General features: G+C 36.4%; 1 protein-coding gene across 20 annotated transcripts in view; it reads left to right on the forward strand.

Annotated features, from left to right (window-relative positions):
• The window catches only part of EXOC6 (exocyst complex component 6), a 223,923-nt gene that overhangs the window by 188,759 nt on the left and 11,530 nt on the right, over positions 1-23,634 (forward strand). For 2 of the 20 annotated variants that reach the window (XR_007406899.1, XM_049103554.1), the window contains exon 21: positions 21,471-21,554. The exons of 17 other annotated variants lie outside the window; for them this stretch is intronic. Coding sequence is in view for 2 of the 3 variants with exons in the window: in XM_049103554.1 (XP_048959511.1) it covers positions 21,471-21,554 (84 nt within the window). In the remaining variant the exon portion in view is untranslated. Of the gene's footprint in view, positions 1-1,179; positions 5,081-21,470; positions 21,555-23,634 lie in introns of those variants that run through there. One more of the 20 variants, XM_049103559.1, reaches the window with a different exon arrangement.

The following is a 23,634-nucleotide window of genomic DNA, read 5'->3' on the forward strand; positions in this document are numbered from 1 at the left end:
ACTGAAGATTAGTTTTTAATGACCAAAATGTTTAAGATGTAGCCAATTTTGTGGGAAACTTCCAAATATATATCTCACCTTTATAGCTTTTACTGAACATAATTTTCAAAGTAGATTGAGTATCCATGGTTTACTAATCCTAATACTATAAAGTCTCTTTACCTGATTCTTTTTCACTTTGTGGTAAGTTAGACTAATAAGATATATCATTGCTACATTCAACAATATCTTGATAATCTTTTGACAATATGAAGAAGTTTAGGTAGATTGAATGATAATGCATTTAGGTGGATTTGAAGCTTTTTATAAATCAATCTCTTGGGATAACTGGCTAGCTTAGTTGGTAGAGCATATAACTCTTAATCTCAGGGTCATGAGTTCAAACCTCACATTGGACTTGGAGCCTACTTTAAAAAGATAAATAAATAAAAATAAAAGAATCATTTGCCCAAAGAAGTTGGCTGTTGTATCATTATTACCCCAGAGCAGTATTCCTCAGAGTCTTTTCAGGAATACTGATTTCTCATGATGAGAAAAGATTTCTTTAAAGGCGTTTCTAGGTCAGCCAAGTTTGGGAAACACTTTATATTCTAATTCCCTCTTAGAGACTTAACACGTGTATTATAATTGTGAGGAGAGAAATGCTGTGGTAAACCCAGCATTTCCCAAACTCATCACAAAACACCTCCCTCACTCATTTTGGGTTGTATTACATGAAACATACTTTGGGAAATGCTTCAAGACTCTGGCATCACCTTCTAGATGTCTATCTTTGATAGTTTGGGATCAGCATACTTTTAAAATAATGATTTGGATAATAAATACATAGAAGAAATATAAATTATATATATAGATGACGCAAAGCTAGGAGAGTTACCTACAGGGTCAATATGCCCTTTGTAGGCTTAAGTGATAAGTGAAAGCCAACAAGATTAAATTTACCAGGAAGGGGTGCCCGGGTTGCTCAGTTAAACATCTGCCTTCAGCTCAGGTCATGATCTCTCAGGGTCTTGGAATCAAGCCCCGCATAGGCCTCCTTGCTCAGTGAGGAGCTTGCTTCTCCCTCTCCCTCAGCCTGCTGCTCTCCCTTGCTTGTGCTCTGTCAAATAAAATCTTTTTAAAAATTTTAACGAGGAAAATATTAAATGCTGTATTTACTTTTTTTTTTTTTTTTTTTAGTAATTTCTACACCCATCATGGGGCCCAAACTCACGACCCTGGGATCAAGAGTGGTATGCTCTTCTAACTGAGCCAGTCAGGCACTTCCTGTATTTAATATTTTTAAATTTAATTTGAAAAATTACAAGATGTAGAAAATCTGACTTATAATATGAAAAAGATCTGGCAGTTTAGTTAACCTCCAAATGAACTAACAGTTTGCTAGGAATTCTTAGACTGCATTCATGTAAGGGTGGTATTTGGGTTAGACACTGTGCTTTGGGCCTGTTAAGATTGTACCTCTAGTATTGCACGGTGATTTCAACACAATTGGAGAGCACATGGAATTCCAACTCTAGTGATGGATCAGATACCTCGTCATAGGGAGAGCGTTTGAAAAACCTGGGAATATATAGTCTAAAGCCTTAGAGGAAAATCAAATATGCAGTTCCTATTAACCTAGATATGAGTTAGGTATACCATTTTTTTCTTCCTGTTAGAATCCTGTGCCATGAAAATGACCTCATAATATTCCTTTCCCCATCTAGGATAGATCATGTTTTGTTTTTGTTTCTTTGTTTGTTTGTTTAAAGTAGGCTCCATGCCCAGTGTGGGACTTGAACTCACAGCTCTGAGATCAAGAGTTAAATGCTCTACCAACCAAGCCAGACAGGTGCCCCAGATCTCATTTTCAAGTATTTGACTTTGATCCTTCCTCTGTACTATGTGTAGAGAGTTTGAGAGAGAATTTGAATTATGGAAAATATATTTGGATCTCATAGCACTTTTCAAATAGATGTTTTATTGAAGTATAACATACATTCACAGAATTCTTAAGTGTACTATTGTTGGCTTTCACAAAATAAATTCATCTCTGTAATACCCAGATCAAGAAAGAAAACTTGACCAGTAGGTACTTCAGAAGAGATTCTACCCCTTACTGTTCTTTCAGTCATCCCCCTCCTCCCTCTCAAAGGATAACCACTATCACAACCTCTAACACCACAGATAAATTCAACCTGTCTGCCTTCTTTAGTTCAATTACGTCTATGAAATTTATCCATGTTATATGTAGTTGTGGTTCTTCATTCCCTTTGCTGTGTAGTCTGCCGTTATACAAATATACCATAATTTATACATTTTATTATTGAAAAGACATATGAGTTGATTCCAATTTTACTGTTACAAATTGTGCTAACATGAACATTTGTTTACATGTCTTTTGGTGAATATGCACACATTTCTGTTAAGGTGTTTACCTAGGAATGGAATTGCTTAAATCAGGTCATCTCCATATGATCAGTTTTACTAGATACTGTGCAGCAGTTTTCCAAAACAAGAGTTTTATACTTCAGCTAGCAGTGTAGAAGAATTCTTGTTGCTCTATATCATCATCACTTGGTATTATCTGTCTCTTCCTTTTTAGCCATTCCAGTGGGCATGCAGTTTTACATTGTAGTTTTAATCTGCATTTTTTATTTGACTTACAAAATCGAATCCCTTTTTATATATCATTGTCCATTTGATTATCCTCTTTTGTGAATAACCTGTGAAGGGTCTTTTTGCCATTTTTTCTATTGTCTACTTCTTACTGATTTGTAGAAGTTCTTTGTATATTCTGAGTATGAGTCCTCCATCAAATATATGTAGTGCAGGTATCTTCTCCTGCTTTGTGACTTTTCTGTTTACTCTTAGTTGTGTCTTTTGACAAATAGAAATTCATGCTTTTAATAAAATCCAATTTTCCTTTTGTGGTTGGTTCTTCCTAATGTCCCATTTAAGAAGTCTTTGCCTATCCCTGAAATTATAAAGATATTTTTCTGTTTTCTTCTAAAAGTTTTATTGTTTTACCATTCACCTTTAGGTTTATAGTCCATCTGGAATTGATTTTTGTGCATGGTGTGGATTGGAGGTTCAAGATGCATGTTATTCCATATAGTTATCCAGTTGACCCAGCACCAATTTTTGAAAAGAACTGGATCTCATAACATTTTAATATAAAGTAATTGTAAAACACAAGACTGTGAGACATAACTGATATGTGCTTCTAATGTACAAGTAAAATAGTTTCTGTTGCCTTCCAGTTAACTATATGCTTGTATTTCATGGTTCATGCCATTCCTCATTAGCAAATTAGTGTAGGTTTGAGGTTTTTTAGTATCAGCCTAACTATAGTCTTAACCACATCAAAGGTATTTTTAAAAACAAAGCAATTCTAGAGTAAGTATCCATAACAATATGGGCAATATAAAATAAAAAAGCTAAGTTACAAGCCCGTGAGGACAACAGTAATGCCCTTTTTGTTTACTACTGTACATCCATTGCCTAACTGCTATTCTTGGTACCTAGAGATCAATAAATGTTGAATAAGTGAATACAAATATTTTAGCTATACTCAAAAGCACTTTTTTGGAATAAGGAACACCTTATTTTTTTAAAAAAAGATTTCATTTATTTATTCATGAAAGACAGAGAAAGAAAGAAAGAAAGAAAGAAAGAAAGAAAGAAAGAAAGAAAGAAAGAAAGAAAAGAAAGAAAAGAAAAGAAAGAAAAGAAAAAAGAAAGAAAAGAAAAGAAAAGAAAAAAAGAAAAGAAGAAAAGAAAAGAAAAGAAAAGAGAAGAGGCAGAGACACAGAAGGAGAAGCAGGCTCCGTGCAGGGAGCCTGACATGGGACTTGATCCCAGGTCTCCAGGATCACACCCTGGGCTGAAGGTGGCAATAAACCGCTGAGCCAACCAGGCTGCCCAGGAACACCTTTCTTAGAAATAGTGTTCTATATAAGTTCATGTTTTTTATATAAACATACATTCTTTAAAGGCAGTAAATTTTATTTCTCTATTTCAGTTTTTTGATGAGTATTTCTTTTTTTTTTAAAGATTTTATTTATTTATTCATAAAGAAAGAGAGAGAGAGGCAGAGACACAGGCAGAGGGAGAAGCAGGCTCCATGCAGGGAGTCCGACATGGGACTCGATCCCGGGTCTCCAGGATCACACCCCAGGCTGCAGGTGACATCAAACCGCTGCGCCACCGGAGCTGCCCCTTGATGACTATTTCTAAAAATACATGACACATATCTGTGTTCTTTTAAGTAAAAGTAAAAAAAAATTTTTTTCTTGATTTATCTCCATCATCATTAGGGATACTAAAATAGTAACATGTTATTTCTAAGAACTGTTGTTATTGCTCCAAAAGCAACTGCTTATTCTTTTGTGGATAAAGAAATATTCTGGACAGGAGAATTATAGGAATTTAGACAAAGGCAATATACACCTTAATTAAGTGATCAGCAGTGACCAAACATAAAACAGAATTAAATAAGCATTTGTTAAACTACCATTATTTGGAACAATGAGTCATGAAGAAAGTGGATAGGATTATGGTCAAATAAATTCAGGAAATCCTACATATTTTGTCCCTCTCTTGTAAATTCACAATTTCATTAGCCCAGTAAAGGCTTTGAGAAGTCTTAGAATAAAGGTGTATTCCCCTTTCCCCTCAAACCTTTTGAGTACTGAATACTTTTCAGAAATGAAAATCTCTTACTGTCTTGCAAAGTAGTGTTCTGCAGCATACACTGCATCACCTGGACTACTATTGCATTACTTTAATCTGTAGATTCCTAGAACTATCTGATAAAAACAGAGGGCTATGATAACAAATAAATAAATCTTTCAGTAGATGGATGAAATTTTAGATAGATGAAGTATTAAAACGCAAATAATAAAAAATGAAAAATAGTTTTCAACAATAATTTGTTGAACTTCCTTTTAAAAAAAAAATTGGGAGGATTTTATGAAGGGTGATAATTACCAGAGGATTAATGCTGCTTAGAGGCAGTAAACCAGTCAGTCAGTCATACAGAATAACTTGTTTTTAAGAAGCATGAAACAAAAAAAAAAAAAAAAAAAAAAAAAAAGAAGCATGAAACAGTAACACACGATTGCTTGTGAAGAATGAAAAGATTTAAGTGGGAAATTAAAATACCAGCTCATGTAGAGTTCAGATTCTAAGAGTTGTCAGATTCCTTAGTGAATCATCAAGGCTATTGTTACTGAGCCACAGTATGCATACCTTGACCAAAATAAAGGATATATTTGCTACTTTTTTTTCTTTAATACACTATAAGTGAGATGGGGAAAAATTTAAAGGAAAGATCTTTTGATAAAATGATCAAGGTAAGTTCTATATTTTGTTTGTTGTAAAGAGTGTCTCAGTATTAAAAAGGAAGTATAATTCAAGTGACTTTTTTCAGGTTAATTGTAGCTTTCCTTAAGACAGAGAATCTATTATTTGCCAAAATAAGAACATTAAAACAAAGCCAAAACTGCCACAGAGAAAATATTATTACTATTTAGTAGTACTAAAAATATGAAAAAAGTTCTAAGTCCTTTAGAACTTAACTGAAAATTTTTGCCCAGATGGTTTACTTTACACATTAACTTAGCTGTAAGCACCACAGCTACAAAAAGAGAAGGGGTAGAGGACAAAAGCTACTTTGTTCAGGTGATCTTTTTTTACCTACTCCAGCTCCTCCTTGGCAGGCAAAGGAGGAGTTTTACACCTAAATACATTCTTTACCTTCTCTTGCTTCTTTGATCTGATATAATTTAAAGAATACATTTTTGAGGCACCTGGGTGGCTTAGTGGGTTATAGGGCCGACTCCTGATTTCAGCTCATGTCATGATCTCAGGGTCCTGAGATCAAGCTCTGTGTTGGGCTCTGCGCTCAGTGGGAAGTCGGCTTCAGGATTCTCTCTCCTTCTGCCCCAATCTCTGCTTGTGTTTGCTCTCTTTCTCTAAAATGAGTAAGTAAATCATTTTTTAAAAATCATGCCTTCTGGGCAGCCCGGGTGGCTCAGCGGTTTAGTGCTGCCTTCAGCCTAGGGCATGATCCTGGGGACCCAGGATCGAGTCCCATGTCAGGTTCCCTGCATGGAGCCTGCTTCTCCCTCTGCCTGTGTCTCTGCCTCTCTCTCTCTCTCTCTCTCTCTGTCTCATGAACGAATAAATAAAAATCTTTTAAAAAAATCATGCCTTCTTACTAAAAAATAAATAAATAAAATAAAGAATACTTTTTTAAAAGTCATGTTGTGACCCTACACATCAATACATACACCATTTTAATTAATGGTACCTTCAGAAATTTTTCTTCCTCCAGAAAAGTTCATGGAGCATTCTGAGTATTAAATTAATTCTTTTAAGTTTAGTTCTCTCTTTTTTTTTTTTTTTAAGATTTTTATTAATTTATCCATGAGAGACACAGAAAGAGAGAGAGGCAGAGACATAGGCAGAGGGAGAAGCAGGCTCCACGCAAGGAGCCCGATGGTGGGACTCGATCCCGGGACTCCAGGATCACGCCCTGGGCCAAAGGCAGATGCTAAACCACTGAGCCACCCAGGGATCCCCTTTTAAGTTTAATTTTCTTAAGTAGGCTCCACACCCTTAGTGGGACTCAAACTCACAACCCCAAGATCAAGAGTTGTATGCTGGGGGCGCCTGGGTGGCTCAGTGGTTGAGCATCTTTCTTTGGCTCAGGTTGTGATCCTGTGGTCCTGGGATCAAGTTCCGCATGAGGTTCCCTGTATGGAGCCTGCTTCTCCCTCTGCCCGTGTCTCCGTCTCTCTCTGTGTGTCTGTCATGAATAAATAAATAAAATCTTAAAAAAAAAAAAAAAAAAAAAAAGAGTTGCATGCTCTACTGACTGAGCCAAGGCAGCCAGTTCAGTTCTTTTTTGTTTTGTTTTGTTTTTTAACTTTATCAATTCCTGGAATTTGACTTGTTCTTTTTTTTTTTTTTTTAGTTTATTTTTTATTGGTGTTCAATTTACCAACATACAGAATAACCCCCAGTGCCCGTCACCCATTCACTCCCACCCCCCGCCCTCCTCCCCTTCTACCACCCCTAGTTCGTTTCCCAGAGTTAGCAGTCTTTACTTCTGTCTCCCTTTCTGATATTTCCCACACATTTCTTCTCCCTTCCCTTATATTCCCTTTCACTATCATTTATATTCCCCCACATGAATGAGAACATATAATGTTTGTCCTTCTCCGACTGACTTCACTCAGCGAATTTGACTTGTTCTAACCATATCCTGACCCAGTATGATCTCATTTAGTTGGAACAACAGTATAGTCTATGCTGTTTTTTAAAGAGGCAACCATAAACCTCTCCGTTCACAAGTCTCTTTTCTTACTGTATGTGTCATCAATACATACACCATTTTTTTGTGATGAATTGTGAATCTAGGCTTCTCAATACAGTATGCTACATGAGAAGACTAAGCAGCCATTAGCCATGGCTCTTCTTCATTTGTCTTCTTACATTCTGTCACTTTGTAGAGAAATCTGTTAGGAATCATTTGTAGCTTTGTACTGATTTTCTTTTTACCCTCAGCCTTCACAATTTCTTTGACAGGGATTGGTTAAATGTAGATTGCATTGCATAAAGGCACTTACATGCCTCTGGATCAGGGATTCTAACCTGGGGACGATGTATTGTTTAGTAGGACATTCATGCAAAATTTTGTTTGTATGTACATTTTTCTAAGAAGAGGATCCATGTTTTCAGATTCTCAAAGACACTATATATGATTTAACAACAGTTATTCAGCCACCACTGCTCTAGGGGAACTCAAAGCTGTCCAGATTAAGCCAGATCACCAAGAGCTGTTCTATTTTCAGATATTTCTTCATTTACTGAACAAATATTTGAGTACCTGCTCTGGGCACTGTTTTAAGTGCTCAGGATACAGTGGTGAACAAGACAGGCAAGATCCTTGCTCTCACAGTTTCATTTTGTTGAAGGAAGATCCACAATGAACAGTGATGATTTCTAAATAGTTTTAGATAGAATTTCAAATAGATTTAGATCCTGTGAGAAAAATAAAACAGGCCAATGTTTCAGTGACTGGGGGTAAGATGGACCACTTTGTGGTTGTCAGGGAAGACATTTAAGGAGGTGACATTTGGGATCCCTGGGTGGCGCAGCGGTTTGGCGCCTGCATTTGGCCCAGGGCGCGATCCTGGAGATCCGGGATCAAATCCCACGTCAGGCTCCCGGTGCATGGAGCCTGCTTCTCCCTCTGCCTGTGTCTCTGCCTCTCTCTCTCTCACTGTGTGCCTATCATGAATAAATAAAAATTAAAAAAAAAAAAAAGGAGGTGACATTTGAGTAGATACATGAATGACATTGAATGACATGAATGACATTGAAAAATATGGGGAAATAGCATTCCTGGCAGCAGAAAGAAGAGCAAGTGCAGAGTCCTAAGGTGCTGTCAAGAAAGAGAAAGGATCATAGTATGGCCTTAAAGTAGTGAGCAACGGAATGATAAGTGCAAATGATATTGGGAAGATTATCAGAGCCAGATTTGAGGGCCTTGTTAAGTAGTTTGGGATGTTAAGTATGATGGGCAACCATTCAAGGGTTTTAAGCAGGTTAGTATCATACTATGGTTTACATTTTTTAAATGGGGGTGCCTAGGAGCTCAGTCAGTTGATCTTTGACTCTTGGTTTTCAGCTCAGGTCATGATCTCATGGATCGTGAGATTAAGCCTGAGTCGGGCTCCGTGCTCAGCACAGAGTCTGCTGGAGCTTCTCTCCCTTTCCCCTTTCCCCCACTTGCTCTCTCCTTTTCTCTCTCTCAAATAAATAAATGTTTTTAAAAAAAAAAGATTATTCTGGCTGCTCTGAGAACAGATTGAAAATGGACAAAATCAGAATAAGAACAGATGATAATTTTGGTAGTTCAGGATACTCATGATTGATTGCTATTAATTATTGATGATGTAGTTCACAATATTTCAGAGTGTCTTCTTCATGTAGATAGAGAAGTTCCTGTTTTCAGTATTGGAAATAGTTGAAATTATCCTGAGTAGTATGAGTTATCTAACTAAATATATTTTTTGTTTTATTTATTATTATTATTTTTTATTTTATTTGTTTTAAAGCTAAAAAACTCAATTGTATAGGATAGCATCACATGCATTTTGTGTACTAATCTCATCTTCTCTCTTACCTTCACTTTCTCTTGGCCCTGAGTTTCCTCAATTATGTTTTTTAAGATTTTATTTATTTATTCATGAGAGAGGCAGAGACATAGGAGAAGGAGAAACATGCTCCCTTTGGGGAGCCTGATGCAGTACTCGATCCCAGGATCCTGGGTTCATGACCTGACCAAAGGCAGATGCTCAACCACTGAGCCACCCAGGTGCCCCGGGTTTCTCAGTTATTAAGTTGTGCTTATCTTACAAGTATTTTTATAAGTTGTCTTTTATTAAAACCCCTTTGTGAGAAGATAGTGTGTAAAGAAATTAAACATATATTAGTGGAATGCTGAAACTGCTATAAAAAAGCATTATATATGTATGGATTTTCATTTATTTCTTCATTTCTTCCATTCATCTATTCAACAAGTGTTTATTAAGTGCCTACAATAGCCAGCCATTGAGGAAACAAAATTGAACAGCACAATAAAATAAGAACTAGACAATTTGAGAAATAATTTAGTTGGTGTCAATGAAGATAGAGTATATTCAGAAAGATATTTTGGCTAAAGGATAAAAATTAAGGAGTGTAAAAAAAAGCCCCTGTGAAGTATTCAAATGGTGTGTTGACAGGATACTCTTTTTGTAGGAAATCAAGAAGTAGGATGGAGTCCTGCTTCTCTTATTAACTCTTGTATAACCTTGGGAAACTGTTTCCTGAACTATTTCACTATCTATATTTTTTACTTCACTATATATTTTAATGGTTTAATGAAATCTGTCAGGAAAAATATTGTATGGCTTACTTCTGAGAGAGATGTTTTTCATGGTGTGCTAAATCTTCATTGCTAAAGTTGGTGGGTTATGTGAAGCTTGCATTGCACAAATGTCATTAATTGAGTCGGTAGTTCCCATCTCTTTGTACTTCCATACTTCATCAGGGTGGTGGTGAGCCTGGTGTGCCAGATCCACATCACGGTGAACTAAGAGGAGCATAGTTTTGTAACAGTATTACTTGGTAAGGGAAATACTCTGGACACCCACATCCTTGTTCTCATTATTCCCCTCACTTAGTTAACTTCTACCCTTTTATACATAGTCTGATCATTCCTCTCTACTATACCCCCAAGGGGCTATGAAGTTTAGGAAAGAAGTTCAGATATACTTCACCACAGAAAGATAGGCAAACCCCGATAAATATATATACTGTGTTTGACTCAAAATGAACAACTTTGGAGTCTACCTAAAGGGACATGAGCAAGAGTTGGGACATGAGCAAGAGTTGGAAGTTATGAAGAAATTGGCCATAATTCTTGCTGTGGAGACTGGGTGTCTGCCAAGACTTTACTTTGAAATTTCTGTCTTCTGTTTCTAATCTTAAGGCATCATAACATACAATTCTTTTGCCACTAGTCCAGTTTGTTCTTTTATGATGAGGAAGGAGGCACTTTTAAATAACAATTATTTCCACTATAATTAAACAAATCTTCTTTTGTTTGCATTATATTTGTTACTATATTGTATACACACTCTGCTTGCTTAAACTTGCCCCTGTGACTACTTCACAGGAACTTTCTTTAGAAGTTTTAAAGTCTTTGACTTCTTAAAGTATTAATGGGATTTGCCAAAGTTGTAGTATCCGAATACTTGACTAGATATAGTAGCAGGACAGTAAGCTTGTTCACACAGCTCCTCCAGCAAGCATTTTTTCTCTTAGACAATCCTAAATTCATTTGAAGTGCCAAAGAATTAAAGGAAGATGTATTTGGGTTTACTCCTGAATATAACAAGACCAGACATCTCACAAAATTTACCTTAAGGTCCAGATATTAGAAAAGTATGCTGCCCTTTGCAAGAGCTTAGATTATGAAGGATTAGTCTGAACCTAAATGACTTTTGCCTTTTTGTCCCTTTTTGTTCCTTTTTGTTCTAGTATCATAATTCTGGAGGTTTACAGTTTATATGCTTAACTACATATGTGATTTATGCTCATACTTTCATTTATTGATATAAATTTTAAACTTGTAGATTTTGTGATTATTTTGAGAGTAAAGGTTAGAGCTGTTTTGTAGTTTAGAAAATTACACTCCAAAGTGATTTTTTGAAAACCAGGAAAACAAAAAAGCGAACAACACCATAACAGTTACAAAAATAATGCATGCTTGCTGTTTTTTATTTTATTTTTTAAGTAATTACAGACTCACAGGAAGTTACAAATATGGTTCTGTGAGATCCCATGTATACTTTATCCAACTCCCTCCTCGCCATGGAGACTTTTATATAGCTATCTACAGTTATCAAAATCAGGAAATTGACATTGCATGTTCACTGTCTAAAACAAAAAAACCAAACATGTAAAAATGTATAAAGAGAAAACTTTCAGAGCATCTGGGTGGCTCAGTGGTTGAGCATCTGCCTTTGGCTCAGGTCATGATCCCAGGATCCTGGGATCGAGTCCCACATCAGGCTTACCATGGGAGCCTGCTTCTCCCTCTGCCTATGTCTCTGCCTCTCTCTCTCTCTCTGTGTGTCTCTCATGATTAAAAAAATAAAATCTTAAAAAAAAAAAAAAAAGCTTTCGTTTTTCCCTCTTCAGTCTCATTCTGTCTCAGTCATCATTATGTCTCCCTGCAGATCTTTTAAAATGTACATTTGGTTGTGCCTGGCCGGAACAGTCAGTAAAGCATGCAACTCTGGATCTTGGGGTAGAGCTTACTGAAACAATAATAAAAAACAAAAAAATAATAAAATGTACATTTAAACACAAATACAGAAGCACCCACTTGCGTGCAGATGTGTAGATTTTTTTGCTTTTGGGGAATAAGAGGATCGTTTATGCTATAAGCTACATTTTCCCTGTAATACTACACGATTTCATATTGATAAATATAGATCTGTTTCATTCTTTTTCATTTCATAATGTTCTGTAGTATAAATATAATTTATTATATTTAATTAAATTATTAATTAAATATTATTTAATTAATTATATTTAATTAAATTATTTAATTAAATTTATTATTTTTTAATAAATTAATTAATTGATTAAATAAACACCCTTTTATTGGACATCTATGGACTCTCCAGTTTTTCTACACATAAATAATGCTGTAGTTGGTATCCTTACACTTCTATATTGAGCACTGTGTAAGTATTTCTGTAGGCCTTTAAAAGTAGAATTACAGGGATCCCTGGGTGGCGCAGCGGTTTGGCGCCTGCCTTTGGCCCAGGGCACGATCCTGGAGACCCAGGATCGAATCCCACGTCGGGCTCCCGGTGCATGGAGCCTGCTTCTCCCTCTGCCTGTGTCTCTGCCTCTCTCTGTCTCTCTCTGTGTGACTATCATAAATAAATAAAAAAAATTAAAAATTAAAAAATAAATAAATAAATAAAAGTAGAATTACAGAGTACTATGAAAATAACACTTAGGGCAGCCCGGGTGGCTCAGCGGTTTAATGCTGCCGCTTTCAGCCCAGGGTGTGATCCTGGAGACCCAGGATCGAGTCCCACATCAGGCTTCCTACATGGAGCCTGCTTCTCCCTCTGCCTGTGTCTCTGCCTCTCTCTCTCTCTCTCTGTGTCTCTCATGAATAAATAAATAAAATCTTAAAAAAAAAAAAAAGAAAATAACACTTACAAAATTGTATCAGTATACAAAAGTAACAGTTATGAGAAACAATTATTCATGTAAGTATGTATTTGGGCAAATATGGAATATTTCTTATTTATAATATAAGCATTATTATATTGTGATTAATTTTGTGGTAAATTTTCAGTACGTTACACAAGGTGTAACTCTTCGTCTCCATAGACTGGGAATTATAAGCTGGTGTATAATGTAAAGAGAGGCAGTCCCAAATTTAAATGTTTTAATCATCAATATTCTTGATAATTTTTTTCACTGAAAGGGATAAGTTAAAATTTTTAGAATCTTCTACGAGCAATGAAGGATAGCGATAGCTGGTCTTTATAAATATTATACATCCATTAAACTAATTATTAGATATAAATGCAGTATTGGTATTGTTCAGCATGGAACTTTATTCTTCTCTCAACATTAATTCACATTTTTGCCAAACTCCCTATTATTCATTATAAGAAATCCTTTCCTTTAATAATTGTTTTCTTTTTTTGAGTGAAAACTATTTTTTCTATTATAGATTTCTTTGAGTTGGGAGGATAGTTTATGAAAAGCGTAAATATTTAAATGCTTTGTCAGAAAAACAGCAATGATTATTGCACTGTTTAACATACTAATGAGTATTCTAATCAGAACCAGCATATTCGCTCTTACGATATTTTTGCTGTATAACACAAAATTCCCTAGACTGCATTTATATTTGCCATTTGTGTGAATCTTACAACAGTGTTCTAAAACTTTACCAAGCATTCTTTTTTGAAATCAGATTGGTTATACATACAAATAAAAGGAAATCTTGTATAAATTAATCCATCCTAATCTGGTTGTTTTAAGCACTTAACTTATAAATTGAGGAAATTAGATCCTAATCCTACTTTACATATAAATTTGAACAAGACTCTTAATCTCTCTGAACTTCAGTTTCCCTTTTATAAAGTATAGAAAAGCCTCTATTTCACTGGAATGAGATGTTCAAGTGAAAAGTTGTACACAAGTACAACTAATGGTCTGAAATGGAAATTAAGAAAAATTAACAGGTGATCAGTGAATTTTGTGTAGAGAATCTGTCAGTCTCTCAGGGTCCATTGTAGGTAATCTGTATGTGAAAAGAGTCCCAGACTCAAACAATATTTATGAAAGCTTTTCCAGTGGTTTAAATTAGATTTTTCTTGTGCATTAATCTCTCTGGTTTTCCTTTTGTTGCAGAAAAGACAATCCTTAAACTTCGGCTTCTCAAAGTGTTCTATGAAGTATAATTTAGTTCAGTTCAACAAGCTTTTATTGAGTACCCTAAGGGAGAAGTAAGAGCTATTATCTTCGCCCTTGAAGGACTCATAAGTTGGTTGGAAAGTGAAAACAGACAAACCCCAAAACTAGGTACATGCACATACTCCATGCTTTCGGAGTGAAACTTCAGGGGTCCACAGAGCCACCCATCCTCATATTTAGAAGGCTGAGAGAAATTTAATTGGGTTTTTTTGGTCAGTAGAGACATTTTAAAGAGCCAAGTGGATTTGTGTCGTGATGAAAATTTTTACTAATACATGTTGAAAGGATGAAATTGCTGAAGCAATTATTTAATTAGAGAATAATTTATTGTATTTTTCCTGAACTTCCTTCTTAGGTGTATATTACAATGCTTTAGTACTTAATAGTGACAGTTTAGTCTCTAGAGTATTTTACAATTTATAGTTCTCTCTTTGACTCGCTTGTGTTTTCTTAATTGTCTGATCATCTTTTAATTACTTTCAGTCTGTGATCTAATGATTTTAATAATGGTCATGAAATCCTAGACTTGAGAATTGGAAGACACTTAAAATCCTACCAAACCTCCTGCAAGTTCTCACCTTAACCAGGGCATTTGCTGCTACTCCTGATGTCTTGAGAAAGTCTGTGTTCAAATAGAGGCTTCTCTTACCTTTTGAAAAACTTCATGACAGCCTTCATCATTTCTTCCTGAGACCTGGTGTTTCTAGAAGATTAAAATGTTTGATTACTCATTAAAGTGAAGTACTTTCTCTCTTCTTTCTCTACTTCTTTCTCCTCTCCTCTGGCCTCCCAAACTTTTTCCTGTCTATTCACTCATTGTTTTGTTTACTCTGTATCTTTTCACTTCTACTCCTCTTAGGGTGTGCCATCTGAAGACATTCCAACGTAAATGGCCCTACAGCCTCAGCGCTTTTGCTGAATGTTTTCTTCCCCTCCTGTCTTAGAATTTTGAGGATATGCTAACCCAGTAGCCTTCTAGTGGGAGCTCAGGACTCTTTCACAGGCTGCACAGTGTTAAAGAGGTCGTGTTCTCCTTGTCCCCATTTCCATTTTTAGGCCATTGTTCTACTCTTGAATGAAAGCTCCAGCCCCTTTGAACCTCCTTCATTCATCTCTGACACCACCAGTCTCTCACAATTACTTTTGTTGTTTGTTTTTTAAGAAGATTAAAAAAAAATCATCTCTATACCTGAAGTGAGACTCACGACCCCGAGATCAAGAGCCCCATGCTCCACCAACTGAGCCAGCCAGGTGCCTCTCAATGTTGCTTTATTTTATCTATATTCACATGCATCCACATTTTCCATCCTCAGACTCCTGTAATAGGTAGCCATTTTATTCAAGGTTCTCTCATCTTCCTATGCCTATGACCCCATCTTTCCATGGGACTTGTTTCGTTATTCATCTGCCTTTCCTCTGCTTTATCCTTTTCCTTACTACATTAGCCTAAAAACATATTCAACTCTTTCCTACCCAAGAGACAGACAGAGGGCAGGCAGGGGGATATCTTCTGTAGTCTCTTTCTGTTTACAGTCTCTTTATTTTCTCCTTTGTATCCTCATTCCTTAAAGGAATTATTCATAATTATTTCCTTCTTTCCTCATTCTACTCTCTGCTTTGCCACAGTGCTGAAACAGCATTTACTTGGGTCACCAGGGATGACCAGAAGACCTTTTTATCCCTTATTTTATTGGTTCCTTCTGCTGTGTTTGATAATGTTGATCACATCCTCTTTAAAATTCTCTCTTCTTCAATGGCTATACTCTCTTAATGCTCTATGTTTTTTTTTTTTTTTTTTTGTGGCTTCCTTTTCCTTCCCCCTAAATGTTGGTATCCCTGAGGCTCCTATCCTTAGAACTCTGTTCTATACACATTCTACCTGGGTGAGCTCATCCACTCTTCATCAAATCTCTGGCACAAATGCTGTATGCCTTAGATATGAATGCAGTTGCTTGGTAGACATTTCCTACATCCTATGTGGCTAAAGCTGTCAACACATCATCTTTCCTCCTTCTCAAATCAGATCTTTTCATATTCTCTGTTTTGGTTGGTTGATGGCACCACTCTGCCATGTCCCACATTCAATCATTATGTCCTAGGAATTTTTCCTCTTAAATATTTCTTAATATTTCTCAAACCCAGCCTCCTCTTTCCATCCTAACTATCTGTCTATTACCTATCCATCCTCTTCTCTCTATCCCAATCACTTATTTGTCCCAGTGTATTATTTCGAGGTTACCACAACAGCCGCCTAATTATTTTTCCTGTCTTTAGTTTTTTCTCCTCAAATCCACTCTTCACAGAGCTGCTGGATTTACCTAAGTGATGAGTTTGACCAGGTGAACTTTCTTGTTTAGAATTCCCCAAAGTTTCTAAACAAGGCATCCATGTCCTTTTATGATCTGGTCCCTGTTCCCTACTCCAGCCTATTCTGTATTAATCCCTTACTGATAAGTTTAACAACACCAACTAAAGTGCATGACATTCCCTATAAGCACAACTGTTTCTCATCTTTGTGCCTTTTCTCATGCTGTCCCATTTGCTTGAAATACCACTGCCTTTCCCTTGATTAATTCCCTTTTTCAGACTCTGTTTGGATACTATCTCAGATGCCTTTTTGGGTTTGTCTCTCACCCCCTAAACAAGATTGGATGCTCCAATAGTAACCTGTACATAAATAACTCCCATCAGTGTAATTAGCATCTTAGTTCATAATTATGCTTTGTGAAAATCTCTTCCATTACACTTGAAAAATTCCTTGAATCCAAAGACTGGGTTATCATCATTTTTTTCAAGTCAAATTTTCAAATAGTGTCAAATAGAGTGCTTGTCACATGCAAATACGACCTCTTCATTTTACAGAACAGGAAGTTGAGACCCAGAGTTTACCACTCCCTTACATGATTAATTCAAAATGAAAGTAACTTGGTTTTTTTTTAAAAAACCCAGGAGGCAGGGAATTTAATAGGGCATAAGATAAATACACTATTGGTGTCATAAGAAACAGTACTTTTTTCTGTATGAGATATAATCAGATGAGGCATATAATATCCATAGAATATTGATTAGGTGAGATATTGGAGGAGCTTGATTTGCCCAACCAAATGTTGCCAGTTTCTAACATTCTGAAGCACTATTACCAAATAGCAGATATTTTAAAATTATTGTGAAAATGGCATGCCTGGCTGGCACGGTAGGTTGAGTGTCCAACTCTTGTTTTCCACTCAAGTTGTGATCTTGGGGTCCTGAGATTGAGGCTCACTCTCCCTCTCCCTGTAGCCCCTCCCCCTGTTGTCTCTCGTGCTCCCTCTCTCAAGTGAATGAATAAATCTTAGAAAAAAAATATTTAGGGCAGCCCTGGTGGCTCAGCGGTTTAGTGCCACCTTCATCCCGGGGTGTGATCCTAGAGACCCGGGATTGAGTCCCACATCAGGCTGCCCGCATGGGGCCTGCTTCTCCCTCTGCATGTGTCTCTGCCTCTCTCTCTCTCTCTCTGTCTCTTGTGAATAAATAAATAAATATTAAAAAAAAAAAAAAAAAAGAAAAAATATTTAAAAAAAAGAAAAAAATTATTCTGGGGGCACCTGGGTGGCTTAGTCAGTTAAGTGTCTACCTTTGGCTCAGGTCATGATCTCTGGGGCCTGGAGCCCCATCTAAGGCTCACTGCTCAGCAGGGAGTCTGCTTCTCACTCCCCCTCTGCCCTTCCCCACTGCTACTGTGCACTCTTTCTCAAATAAATAATCTTTAAAAAAATTATTCTGAAAAAAAAGCTGACTCATTTTAAGATGTAGTATTTGTTGAATATTTCCTTAAAATCATTGAATATTCTCTTATTATCCCAGATACTTATGAAGAATGAAATTCCTTTTATGAGGCACATGACTGGCTCAGTCTGTAGAGCAGATGATTCTTGATCTCAATGTTGTGAGTTTGAGCCCCATGTCAATGTAGAGATTACTTAAATAAATAAAACTAAAAATGTTTTGTTAATTTATTTTCAGCTAATCTGTAAATACTTAAAGAATGCTTTAGACTTTTTACCTGTTATCCATCTCTCCCCTTCTTTGTCCTCCTAATTATTAACCAACTTTACCGTCTTGGCTGTGTTGAGGGTGCTGGGTCTGGTATTATGTGTTATAAGGAAGAAGTTCTTTCAGGTGCCTGGGTGGCTCCGTGGTTGAGCATCTGCCTCTGGCTCAGGTCATGATCCCAGGTCCTGGGATCGAGTTCCACATTGGGCTCCACACAGGGAGCCTGCTTCTTCCTCTGCCTATGTCTCTGCCTCTCTCTGTGTGTTCCTCATGAATAAATAAATAAAATCTTAAAAAAAGGAAGAAACTTTTGCGGCTTGAGTTTTTTCTGATGGCCTAATGTACGGTGTTAATGCAAAGTAAAATGGAAACAATTATTTTAACAGGATGACGCAGCCTATTTTGCTTAGAAATGACCTGATTTCCTGTTTATGTTATCCAGAGGTCAGGTAGGGATTTCTTTTTGCACTCCCATTATACAGATTCATATCATGCAAGCATTGCAAGACTTAGGGATCACAATCTATTTAATTCCACTGGCTGCATTCATCTTCTGAAGAAGATAAGTCCTTCCCCTGCTGTTTTTACTTAGTTTCTTTTTTTATAGTTTAATTCTGTACCCTGTAGTGAAGATGTGAGGCCAATAGGTCTTAACCCATAGATGTTTTTTAACTAAGCTTCAGCTTAAAGTTTGTTGCCCATTTTGAAGTTCATGTGGATACCTGCATTGGTCAGAATGTCACTGCGTTGTCAGTTACCCTGTCCCAGAAATCTATCACCTAAGCACTCAAGGCAAGAATCAGGCCCCAATGTAAGCCATGGCTACCTGCTGTATACTCCTACCTTGGTGAATCAGCTTCAGTGTAGTTTGATAACTGCCCTTTCTTCAAATTTAATTATGCCTTGAGGCTGTGGAAAAACTGAATTTATCTGTTGAAACAGACTAAGCAGCAAGTGTTCTGACATGTTTATTAAGTAAATTATTACACCTGACTAAAGGTAATTACATATACAGTCAGGTTTGGAAGTAACTGGATAATTAAGGGTTAATAAATTGTCTAGCATAAAAGAAGTGCCTTTTAGATTGTAGAAAAGTAAACTAAATACAGACCTTTTTAAATTGTTTGAATAAAGATTACAAAATCTTTATTTTTAAGACTTGAAAGAGATGAATGAGGATGCAAGCCCCCTTAAATACAAATACTCACTGAGATAATGTAATATTCTTGTCTTAAATGGAGACCACAAAGATTCTTATTTTCTGTATTTCCATCATGCTAACTGCAGTAGTCTAGCTAACTTTGCATTCCATAGCAAAATGGTAAAGCATCTATATTTATATTTAGGATATAAAACTGAAACCTTATCTCTAGAAAGCAGAACAAGTGAGATACACAACTGAAATTAAGTTCCCTGTTTCACCAAAGTGAAATCTAGTTATGCAGTGATTGGAACTGGGTCTCCACTTTTGTCACTACCTACTAAGGTATTACCATAGAAACTATCCCCTTTAACTCCAGTAGTGATTGGGATTTAATGGTCTTGTTTTGTTTTATTTATCTCAAGTGGTCTGAGTTCCATTTTAAAGAAGAGAAGGATGCATTTATAACTAATGGCAAATTAAAAATACTATACATTACTTGACTTATAAAATTTTAGAATAAAATGTATGTGACTGATTTTATTGAAGACTAATCCATCTATTAGATTCTCCAAGTTTTCATTTGCCTTATTTTAAATCACAACTATGGGGAGGAAGGGAGAGAAATATCCACTTAGATTCACAAATTTTTAAAAAAATGGTTATTCTCCCTCCCTTTTTCTTTTTATCAAAGTGCATTTAAAGGAGTATATAATGAAGCACGAGCTTAGTCTCTAGCTCATTTCATTCAAGGAACTATATCCTGGAGTATAGACACATTGGCATATAATTTTTCTCCATTGGCTAATCCATCTTGTCTTCCTTCATTGCTCTAGGTCTTACACAGCCAATTTATACAAGCAGATCTTCTCCATAGCTTTTGTGTGTGTATGTGTATGTGTGTGTGTGTATTTTTTTATTGGAGTTCGATTTGCCAACATTCTCCATAGCTTTGATGAAGCAAAATGACTTACAGAGAGGATCAAAGTCTGGTGAACACCTCTCATCATGAGTTTCAAGGTTTGATTTTCTGAGTATTGGAAATGAGAACTTTATTGGTGAAGTAATTACATTTACTACTTGTTACAGAAGTATGGCAGATGATATAATGGATATGGACAGAAAAATGTATGATCTGAGAATGTTTGTTTAGTATGTTTGATGGTGGCATCCCTGGTTTACAAAAGGTAAACTCAGGAGCAGAACTTTGGTTGTGAAATATTTTTAGTGTATTCTGTAAGCACAAATTAGTCAATAAATCGACCAGTCTAGCTTTCAGAATAATTACAAGACATTACTAAAAATTCAAAGATGTTTTAATTATTAATAGTTAACATTAAGGTATATTTACCTTATGCTATCTTTACATAGCTATCTTATTAGTATATAAGATGTGAGTTCAGCATAGACTTATAAAATTCTGGGTCACAAGGTAACATGCATGGTTTCATCTCAACATTTACTTGTTGCCTAGTATACACCGAGTGCTGGGCCAAATGTGAAGATACAAATACAAGCAACACAAATTGCCAGCTTTGAGGCACTTACAAAGTACATTATTAGGAGGAAGTAAAGGCACTTCCAACTGCTGGGATATTGAAAAGAGACTGGGCTGAAATAACCATGGAATCACCCAAACTGCAAAGGGAATTGATATTTAATTATTTAATGGGTAGGCAGACACATCAGTATACTGTGGAAAATGCTGTGATAAAGATGTGGCAAGTGCTCTGAAGACATGAAAGGAACAGAAAACCCAACCAGGATGGTCTGGGGGGCTTCTTGAGAGAGGTGAGATTTAAATTTTAAGAAATTTAAATTTTATGGAATAAATAAGAGTTACATGGGTGATGAAGGAGGGGAAGGCAACTCCACACAGAGGAAAAGGAAATGAGCAACATACTGAGGGTAATCATGGTTCTTCTTAAGAGAACTATTAGGAATTCCTTGTTTAGGAGCTTAAATTACAAAGTAGGAGAGGAAGCCAAAAGGTTGGCCACCCCTAGATGGGCCACTTAGGCATGAACTTTGGCATATTTTGGGTTAAAAGGAATCAAAACTCAGCAGATATAGTTAAAGCTCTTTATGTCCCCTTCAAATGCCTGTTTGTTCCAGGAAGAGAGTATTAACAGAGATTCCTTTTTACCTAAGAAACTTCTCTGCATTATAGGGTGACCTCTGTTTTCCCAAATATCTCCTTTCACCTTCCTGCTAATGGTCCTTCTTCCCTTTGTATCCTCAGACCCTACTGCTGTCTCTAGCTCATATAAGCTTCATGTTGCCTCATTGTCTTTGGAATTTCCATGTCTGTGTAGATTCTCCATAGGTAAGCTATTAAATTTAATTTTCTCCGCTTAATCTGTCTCACATCAATTTGATTCTTAGTCCAGTTAGGAGGACCTTGAAAGGCAGAGGAAATTCTTTTTCCCCAACAACCTGGACTAGGTACAAAATCAGTTTTCATTTCATGTTAAAGAAACTGAGCTTTATCTTAAAGAAGTTGGGAAGCCATTGATGGTTTTAAGGACCTGAATGTTGTGGGGATCCCTGGGTGGCTCCGTGGTTTAGCGCCTGCCTTCTGCCCAGGGCATGATCCTGGAGTCCCAGGATCGAACCCCACATCGGGCTCCCTGCCTGGAGCCTGCTTCTCCCTCTGCCTGTCTTTGCCTCTGTGTGTGTGTGTGTGTGTGTGCGTGTGTGTGTGTGTGTGTGTGTGTGTCATGAATAAATAAAATCTTTAAAAAGAAACTGAATGTTGTGATCACATTTGTATTTTAGCTGGATCTCTCTGGCAGCAGTGTGGAGATGGATCTAGGGTATTAGAAGGAAGAAGAGTGGGATAGGTGAGACCAAAGGCCTCAGGATAGAGACTATAATATCTGAACTAAAATAGTAGTAGTAGGAGAAATGGAAAGGAGGAAGCAAGTGAATTCAAGAAATATTTAGGAGGTCTAATTGGCACAATTTTGGAATAAGTTAGCTGCCAGAGTTGTGAAAGAGAGGAGTCAAAACAGACTGAATGATGAAACACTTGGGTGGCTCAATTGGTTGAGCAACTGACTCCTGATCTCAGTTCAAGCCCCAAGTTGGGCTCCATGCTGGGTGTGGAGCCTACTTACAAACAGAGCACCAGTATCAACCAAAATCAATCTGAATGCAGATTTCTGGTTTGGGTAATTAGGTAAGTGCTCTTGTTCAATGTGTAACCCACCTTTCAATATCAGGAAACTGAACTAGGTATTCTCATGACTGAAGAAAAACAGGCCAAGTTTGTGTAAAGGTATTATAAAAATCAAAATCATACTCAACTGTTTGAGGTAAATGTACCTGAGGAAACTATCTGAAATTTTCTTTTCCTGTTTTGGATAATTATAGGGATTTTGCTTTTTAGAAATAGACACTAGAAAAATTCTTGATAATAATTTTAACATCTTTGGCATTTATAAGAAACTTTTAGGAAACTTCAGTTAAGTATCTATCGTTATTTGGGTTAAAATATGTAATATAAATAGCTTAAACCCCAGTTGCCAAAGAATTATTTTAAAATTCAACCATATGGGCAGCTTGGGTGGCTCAGCAGTTTAGCACTGCGTTTGGCCCAGGGCATAATCCTGGAGAACCAGGATTGAGTCCCATGTTAGGTTCCCTGCATGGAGCCTGCCTCTCCCTCTTCCTGTGTCTCTGCCTCTCTCTGTGTGTCTTTCCTGAATAAATAAATAAAATCTATTTAAAAAAAATCAAACCATATAAATAGATGTTAATTTCTTATATTACTAAATGGAGAGTCAGAAGATCTTAAAAGTTTATTTAACAAATTCTACTCCCAGTTATATAACCAAGAAAAATAAAAACGTATATCCACATAAAAACTCGTACATGAATGTTCACAGCAGTATTGTTGGTAATAACTAAAAAATGGAAATAACCCAAATGCCCATTAACTGATGAATGGATGAACAAATGTGGCATATCCATTCAGTAGAATATTATTTGTCAATAAAAAAGAATGAAGTACTAACACATGCTACAACATGGATGACCTTTGAAAACATGCTAATTGGCAGACACTCACTACAAAAAACACGTTATATGACTCTTAATTTGAAGAGTGTTAATGGTATGGAGATTCTTTTGGGTGACAAAAATGTTCTAATACTGATTTGAGATGGCTGCACAACTCCATGAATATACTCAAAGCCATTGACTCATGTAATTTAAATGGCTGAACTGTATGTGAACTACATCTCAAAACTGTCTTAAAAATTTTGTAAAGGTAACATAAGAGATAGCAGTTTATAACAAAGTTATAAAAGTAAAAATAGAGAAGAATTGTGATAGCCATCAAAAATAGGAAGGTTGTGGGCAGCCCTGGTGGCGCAGCGGTTTAGCGCCACCTGCAGCCCAGG

The sequence above is a fragment of the Canis lupus genome, chromosome 28, assembly GCF_003254725.2.
Source record: "Canis lupus dingo isolate Sandy chromosome 28, ASM325472v2, whole genome shotgun sequence".
Lineage (NCBI taxonomy): Eukaryota > Metazoa > Chordata > Mammalia > Carnivora > Canidae > Canis > Canis lupus.